This window comes from Talpa europaea, assembly GCF_964194135.1.
Source record: "Talpa europaea genome assembly, chromosome: 10".
In the NCBI taxonomy this organism is placed as follows: Eukaryota; Metazoa; Chordata; class Mammalia; order Eulipotyphla; family Talpidae; genus Talpa; species Talpa europaea.
In genome coordinates, this window is record NC_140077.1 from 103421749 (window position 1) to 103430707 (window position 8959).

The 8959-nt window shown below is 42.4% G+C and overlaps 1 protein-coding gene across 1 annotated transcript; it reads left to right on the forward strand.

The window, feature by feature from the left end:
• Positions 1-238: 238 nt before the first annotated feature.
• On the forward strand, positions 239-8734 carry FGA (fibrinogen alpha chain; the record flags this gene model as incomplete). Its single annotated transcript, XM_084245587.1, has 6 exons — positions 239-268; positions 2251-2376; positions 3906-4089; positions 5095-5240; positions 5888-7337; positions 8025-8734. 6 exons carry the CDS (start codon positions 239-241, stop codon positions 8732-8734), a joined length of 2646 nt encoding a protein of 881 aa, XP_084101713.1.
• Between the last annotated feature and the right edge of the window lie 225 nt (positions 8735-8959).

The window sequence follows — 8959 nt, forward strand, 5'->3', positions numbered from 1 at the left end:
CAGATTTAAATGGGATGAGAGCTAGAGTGGAGGTGATCCTTTCTTGCAGCTCGAGGGCTCCTCAGGAGCCAGCTCCACCACTGGCAAAGATGTTTTCGGCAAGGATCTTCTGCCTGGTCCTGAGTGTGATGGGCACAGTTTGGGTATGGCCCCCTCCATTTTCTCTTCTTGCTTTCTGTCTGGTGTTTATTCCACAAGAGTTGCAGGCCTGGTCAGCCGTATGTATGTCCTCTAGACCATGGTGGTTTTGACACCTCAAGAGTGCAGGGTAATTTGACCCAAAGAGGGAGACTTACCTGAACCAAACTGTATAAATTCACAAGGGAATTTACACTGAAACTCAGTCACCATTTTGATTTACAAGAGGAGAAATCTTTGCCATATTTATACTATTAAGCCTCTGAACAGCAAGTGCTAGCTAACAGAATAAAATATTCTACAGTAAGAATTTTAAATCTAATTGTTAATTTCTTGCTATTTGTCCATAATGAGTTGAACAGTGGTTTCATATAGTTTTCCTGAAAGGTTGTTTTCACACTTCAAGAAAATTAATTACAAATTAATTGTCTTTAATTATGTATTATATAGCAAATTCAGAAGGAATCAATTAATAAAGCAATGTACTTTTGGAGAACAACTGTATTCCTTAAAAATAATTACTGAATATTGCAATAATGTCTAAACTTTGACACCAGAGACCTACAGAAGAGAAACTTTGTTCAATAAGTCTTCTGAAATATTCCAGGCTTACAAAAAGATGATAAATATGTTCAGGAAACTCAGTTATTTTCTGGTTATTTATCAAAGCAGTGACTTATTCTAATTTATTTCTTGCTCATCATGATTCATAAGTTCTAATACCAGAGAATAAACAAAAAATCAAAAGTGAGTTTCTAAATTACTTTTACCCCTTTTGGTAAGGTAATACATTAAAATATTTATGGGAAATAAAACTAACATCAATTGCTAAAGTGATATTTTGGATGATGCATTAGTTTTAATTATATCTCCTTTGCTGACATATTTAGTTGTTGCCTGTTTTTATTGTGTCAATTTATTCTGAAGTATGTTTGAATTTGTAATTTTATTCCTTAGACAAAAGCATTATATTTGTTCTTTTAAATATATTGTTGGTTGCTTGAATTATTATTATTGCTTAGGTTTTAACTTAGAATGAGACACAAATGTTAACTAATTATAGTAATAAGCTCTCTGAAATTAAAATAATCTCAGCAAAATTCACTTAAGTCGATGGCATAAAATAAAAAAAGTTAAAATCCTTAAAATCTAAAACCCACATTGATTTATTAGAATATAAGTCTTATTGGAAGCATACGTTTATATTCTTTTTCATTTCATACATCACAATTGAAATTTTAAAACATTTAAAGCTATATTTGTAATTATAACGTGTTCAAAATAAGTTGTCAGTAAATGAGTTATATTTTTGTTTTCCATTTACTTTTTTAATTTCAAATAAAAATAAATTATTACATGAATGAGCAACCTAAAATGCATTTCCAAGTTTGAATCAACTACATTGGTGTCATTGGTATATATTTGCTTAAATTATGAGCCCATAAAGTTATAATTGAAACTTGAAGGATAGATGGCTAAGCTAAGATAGCGTACATTTTTTTCCTGTTACTGAAACAGGATTGATAAGAAAAGGAACTCTGAATTTTTCAGTTCTCTTCCTATTGCTAGACATTAATAAACATAAAAAGGTAAATATTAATAATTTTGTAAGGTCTGAGCACCTGTCTAGAGACAAAGGGTCTCTTTTATACATAACTGCATTACATTGATAACATAGGTCAGTGAGCACAAGAGTTCTTGACAAAGGCAGGAAAGACAGATATTCAGGAAAGGCAGATATTCCAGGATGGCCTGGGAGATCAATCAGCCTGGCCAGTGATCCAACCTATTAGAATGTCACCTCCTTTAGATATGCTTATTAAGGAAGCAAACTCGTTATTTACACTTATTTTGCATTATTTACTGCACCAGGCCTATGACTCTTTAGCAGGAAACAGGAAAGATTTTATTTGCTTTGTTGATTCTCATAACAACTCCAGTCAGTGGGTGCTACCAATTTTTGGAAGAAGAAACCTGAAGGAAGCTGGAGGACCCCCAAAGTTGGTGCCCATCCTCTCTGCTAGAGCCCCCTCGTGCTTGGGATTTACAAGAAGCCAGCGTCCACTCATCTGCTTAACACTACTCTCTTGTGTCCATGATTGAATGTTACAGGCTGCAGAGGGAGAGAAAGATGAATTTTCAGAAGGAGGAGGCGCTGTCCGGGGCCCCAGAATCATGGAGAAACAGCACTCCACCTGTAAAGATGCCGACTGGCCCTTCTGCTCGGACGATGAGTGGGTGAGCAGCAGCGGGTGGCATGTGGGAGCATCCTCTCCCCCTGGGGCCCCCTCCCCTGTGGTGCTAGAAGTATATCCAGGCTGATCAGGAGGGCACTGGAGCCTTTTTCAGTGGGGGATAAGCTCCTTACTTGTCAGATAGTGCCTTACTTGTCAAATTAGAGAAGACATACGGAAGGAAACCTTGTCCCAAAGCACTACTGTAATCATCTCCCAAACTCTGGATCATTAATGAAATTAACAGAATAAACTTTACTTGCACGTTGAGGCAAATACTAGCAACCTAAGGATTATGAAACTCAATATTTTTATGCCATGTAATTTATGGTTGATTTCTTTATGGTCTCCAACCAGTTTTCTTTTTCTTTTTTTTTTTTTTAAGATTTATTTTTTTATTTATACAAGAGCTGGGGTACAGGCCAGAGTCTGGGAGGGTGAGAGGATTCACCAGAGACAGAGTGGGGAGCAGAACAGGCAGACAGACCGAAAACACTGCTGAGGGGAGCAGTGGGCGAGATAGGAGAGGTCTGCCTCGCTATGTGGGATTCTCCCTGGCCGGCCGGGAATTGAACCAGTGCTGCGGAGGCTGCAGACAGCTTCACAGTGCTGCGCTCAACCAGCCGCGCCACCGGGGAGGCCCTCCAACTGTTACGGAGCAGCCCCGATATAAAACAGGTTGCCTGGCTGTGGGTCCTCACCTGTGTGCTTAAAAGGGACTTATTAATACTCCACTACAGGCACACACAAAAAGTTAATAAAAGGTTTATTTACAAGGGAAAAGGAAATAAGGAAAATGGACAACTCAGGGAGAAAATAGGGAAATAGTCTTTAATGCGTCCTACCTGATCCACCGACCTGGAAACCCAAAGGCACTCTCAGAGCTGGCCAAGTGCTGAGAGCTGGCGGAAAGCCAAAAAGGGAATCCCCAAAGCCCACATGTCTGGTTTTATACAAACCTGGATGCTTAACCCCACCCTCAGGTCCCAGCCACCTTCCCTTTGGTGGTGATGGGATTTGTAGCTCACAGTGTCTTTTGACTTTGGTCTGGAGTGGGGGTGGAGTCCACAAAGTCTGTATGGAATTAGCTTTAGGACATCCTTTTCCCCCTAACACAACCAGTTTTCTTAAGCTACTTTTAAGTCAATCGGTAATTTTTTTTTTAAAGATTTATTTATTTACACATACTGAGCTGGGGTACAGGCCAGAGGTGTTGGGGGGTAAGAGAATTCACCAGAGACAGAGCAGGGAACAGAACAGGCAGACTGACTGAAATACACTGCTGAGGGGAGCAGCGGGTGAGTCAGGAGAGGTCTGCTGTGCAATATGGGTAGCTCCCTGGCTGGGGATTGAACTTGTGCTGCAGTGGCTGCATAGGTTGTGTCTTAACCCCTTGTGCCACCAGGGAGGCCCCTCAATAGGTAAGTTGAAGAGGTGGTTGGGGGTATGAGGTTTGGAGAACAGAGAGGGCTGCCTGGAAAACTTCAAAATTGTAGTGGATCCCGTAATGTAATTTTTCCTTTTCCTTTTCAGAATTCCAAATGCCCTTCTGGCTGCAGGATGAAAGGGTTGATTGATGAAGTCAATCAAGATTTTACAAACAGAATAAACAAGCTCAAAAATTCACTGTTTGATTATCAGAAAAGTAACAAGGACTCGAATTCATTGACCAGGAATATAATGGAAATTGTGAGAGGGGATTTTGCCGATGCTAACAGTAAGTATTACACATTTAACTTTGACTTTACAGCACACAATAAAAACAGCAAAAAAAATCCTAAATAAATATGCCTCATTATAGCAACCACAATTTTATTCTAAAGTACTTAGTATAGGAACATGCTTTAATGATGCCCCTGAATTTTAAGGAGGTTAGCATGGAATTGTTTGTCACAGGTGAGTCAGTATTTTGGGTCGAAGGTGAAATTCAGGTATTTTTTTAAGAGTATATAGCCAAAATGAGATGGGCCCAAACTTTTGAGTTGATATTTTTGTTTCTGTGTGACAGAGGAGGAAGCCGAGAGGCCAAGGCACTTGCCTGGAGACACAAAGCCATCATGTGATGGAGCTGGGGGTTACATTTACAGACTCCACCGAACTGATTATGTAGTTGGGTCTAGGCTTACAATAAACATTCATGTCATACAAGGTCTTGTGAGGACTAGGAAGCTCTGGATTCACTCAGGCAGGGGCAGCTACTTCAGAGAGGCCCCACTTCCAGAAAGCCTTGACTTTTTAATATTTTTAGGAGACACTTAACTAATTTACTGTCATCAGTAGAAGTGAATGATTCTATTTACCTAAAAAAAGCTTTGGGGTTCTTTCAAACGTATAGGTAGGAGGAAAAACTGCTCAGTAAGAATATCCAAGAATATGTGCAAACACTTTGATGAAGGATATGATCAAATAATTGGAATGTGATCAAATTGATTGTTTTATCTCTAATTACACCTTTAAAATTCTGAAGACTTTTCTTCTGCATTTATTTGGATTACTGATGGCTAATGGGTATCTTAGTTGACATCATGGAGTGACAGTAGGACATAACGTTGTCCAAAATTCAAATGCCTAGTAGATTTGGAACTTACAATTTAAGTTTCCAAAGAGCAAACTCTTATCAAAATGAAATGGGGTAATATTTACAAGTAAATTTCCTTCTTTTATCAGTTATGACAAAAAAACCACTCAGTAGCTACTTCGATGTCCATATTTTCTATTTCAGACCATGATAATGCATATGGCCAAGTGTCACAAGACCTAAGAAGCAGAATTGAGGTCTTGAAGCGCAAAGTCACAGAACAAGTGCAACATATTAACCTTCTACAGAAAAATGTCAGAGCTCAGTTGATAGACATGAAGCGATTAGAGGTAAGTACATAATGTGTCTCTGACACCAGTTTTCCTTGATTCTGAATAGCAGAGAAAAAGAAGGCAATAGTCCTTAGTCCTTCAGTGGGTGTCCACTGCAGATAGTAGAGCAAAATGCTCTTTATGTCCGTTATTATTATTTAGTGGATATTATTTCCTCCACTCCAGAGATAAAGAAAAAAAGCTCAGTGATACTAAGTCAGTTTTCTAAGGGCACATGGATAATAAAGTTCAAAAGCAAATGTTCAGTCCCTGCTTTTCTTATTCCAAAGCCCTGACATCACCCTGCCTCTGAGTCTTCAACCTAAGATCCACTGAGGATTATTTGATTAGTATTTCCTTCCAGGAGTAATAGCCCTTTATACTTGATGTATGAGATGACTCCAAGTGGCTTTTATTGCTTATCCTGCCTAGCTTGATAATACCCAACATTTTTCCCACTGAGGATGCTACATAATTGGAAAATAAAGAGAATTTGCTGGCAAGTCTCCAAGTCAAAAACTCAACCCATTTCCAAAAATTAAATGAACTCCTAAGAACTCAGCAGAATTAGTTGATATATTTATATCTACCTTCCTAAGAAATCAGAGGACTGAATTTATACACATATCTATCTTTTCTCTTTATCTTTCTCCCTCTCTCTGTAGGTGGACATTGATATTAAAATTCGATCTTGCCAAGGGTCCTGCAGTCGGGCTCTCACACGTGAGACAGATCTCAAGGACTATGAAGACCAGCAGAAGCAACTTGAACAGGTTATCGCCATAGACTTATTTCCCTCTCGTGACAGGCAGCACTTACCACTGATGAAAATAAGCCCACTTCCAGAGTTGATTCCCGGAAACTTCAAGAGCCAACTTAACGAGGCCCCTCCAGAGTTGAAGGCACTAGTGGAAATGAAGCAGATGAGAATGGAGTTAGAAGGGCTTGGGAAAGATAAGAATTCTTATGGAGACTCTGCTTATCATGGAACAGGCTCAGTGCCTGAAAGCCCCAGGAATCCTGTACCTGGCAATACTGAAAATCGACACCCTGGCAGCTCCAGACCTGCTGGTCCTGGCCCTTGGACCTCAGGGAGCTCCAGACCCGCCAGTCCTGGCCCTTGGACCTCGGGGAGCTCCAGACCCGCCAGTCCTGGCCCTTGGACCTCGGGGAGCTCCAGACCCGCCAGTCCTGACCCTTGGACCTCGGGGAGCTCCAGACCTGCCAGTCCTGACCCTTGGACCTCGGGGAGCTCCAGACCTGCCAGTCCTGACCCTTGGACCTCGGGGAGCTCCAGACCCACTGGCCCTGGCCCTTGGTCCCCAGGGAGCTCTGGACCTGGTGATACCGAATTCTGGGACAATGGTAGCTCTGAACCTGGAAGTTTGAGGCCAGAGAGCTCAGGCCGTGGGGACACCACGCCTACCGGTGAAAGATGGGGCATATTTGAAGACCTATCAGGAAGTGTAAGCGCTGGGACAAAGAGAGAATACCACACAGGTAAGCTGATGACTTCCAAAGGCGACAAAGAGCTTGTGATCGGTAAGGAGAGGGTCGCTTCTGGTGGCCCCTCTTCTACCATTCGTCGGTCATGCTCTAAGACTATCACTGAGACCGTGACGGTGGACGGTCGGAAAGAAGTGACCAAAGAAGTGGTGAACTCCGATGATGGCTCTGACTGTGGGGATGAGAGTGACTTAGACTTGTTCCATACTATGTCTGGCCAGGGCGGCCTGAGTGATTTCCATACAAGACACCCGGAGGAAGCGGATTTCTTCAACATTGGCTCAACTGGAAAAATAATGACAGATTTATTCTCATCTGACTTCAAAGAATTCGGCAGTAAGCCCCAGTCTCTGGGCACCGGGTCTGACTTCACAGACACAAGGGAAAGCATTTCTCACCACTCGGGTGTGCCTGAGTTTCCCTCTGGGAGTAAAACTACAACTCGCAAAAAACAATCTATAACCAGGACAACTAGCAGCCGAGGAAGCTCCTCCACACGTGAAAGCAAGAGCCTTAAAATGGTAGATGATGCTGAAGGGAAAACCCATTTCGAAGAATCCAGCGGAGCATCTACCAACAGAGGCCATGTTAAGGGTCGCACTACCAGAGGTATCCACACTCCTCCTTTGGGGAAGCCTTCCCTGACCCCCTAGACTAAGTTTATTCCTGCAAAGTGCTTCCCTAGCACTTTGCCCACCTTTCCTAACCCTCTACCATTGAGATGACACCCTTGTTTGTTTGTTTGTTTGTTTGTGTTTCTTGCTAGACTGTACGTTCCATGGGGGCAGGGACTTTGCTGTGTTCATCTTTGTATTCCCAAATGCCTAACAGTGCAGAGAGCCATCACTCAATAAATACGTGTTAAATGAATGAACGGATCCTTCTGAAACTCAATTTTGAGTTTGTTAAATCAAATTCTTTCACCATTCTAATTGTGCGCTGCTGGAATTGTCACCCACGTTAGGCCTCATATTTCTTGTGTGTGTCTCAGTTGACATTGAGATCAGATTAAAACAAGTTCTATCAGTTCTGAATGATGCTTAGATGATCTCAGATTAGTTGCTATCAATCAGCATATGCAAGTAAAATTCCAAACCCATTAAGGAAAATCCTCTTTGCAATTTATAGGTCTAAATGCCACTCACTCATATAAATTCCATCCTAGTCTAAATGCATCCTTTTCCATGGAAGGGAGGAAAGGAAGCCAGAGTCTGTCTTCATTTAATTCGGGCCATACCTATCTTTGTAAAGTTAAATGAGAGTAACTACTTCCAACCAGCTTAATTTTTTTTTTAGACTGTGATGATGTCCTCCAAACACATCCTTCAGGTACCCAAAGTGGCATTTTCAATATCGAGCTACCGGGATCCAGTAAGATTCTTTCTGTTTATTGCGATCAAGAGACCGGTTTGGGAGGATGGCTTTTGATCCAGCAAAGAATGGATGGATCACTGAATTTTAACCGGACCTGGCAGGACTACAAGAGAGGCTTCGGCAGCCTGAATGACAAGGGGGAAGGGGAATTCTGGCTGGGCAATGAATACCTCCACTTACTAACCCAGAAGGGCTCGCTCCTCCGGGTGGAATTACAGGACTGGGAGGGGCGCGGGGCTTACGCTGAGTATCACCTGCGGGTGGGCTCCGAGGCCGAAGGCTACGCCCTGCAGGTGTCCTCCTACCGTGGCACTGCAGGCGATGCGCTGCTGGAGGGCTGGGCCGAGGAGGGCGCCGAGCACACGGCCCACGCGGGCATGGCGTTCAGCACCTTTGACAGGGATGCCGACCGGTGGGAAGAGAACTGTGCGGAGGTCTACGGAGGAGGCTGGTGGTACAACAACTGCCAGGCGGCCAATCTCAATGGTGTCTACTACCCTGGGGGCGCCTATGACCCCAGGAACAACAGTCCCTACGAGATTGAGAACGGGGTGGTCTGGGCCCCCTTCAGAGGAGCAGATTATTCCCTCAGGGCTGTTCGCATCAAAATCAGGCCTCTAGAGTCCCCGTAGGCTGAGAGAGTGGTCAAGAAGGCTGTTTTCAGTGATATGGGGCAAAGGAAGAAAATAGTTGTCAAGATATTTTAGAATCAACTTAAAAATTCCCAGGTGCTATTTTATTCTTTGTACTGTAGCTAAATGTAACTGGCACGTACTAGTGCTTAAAAAAATAAAGTGATATAATTTTTTTTTAACTTTGAAATAGCTCTGTGGGTGCTAACATTTCTATAAAGATTC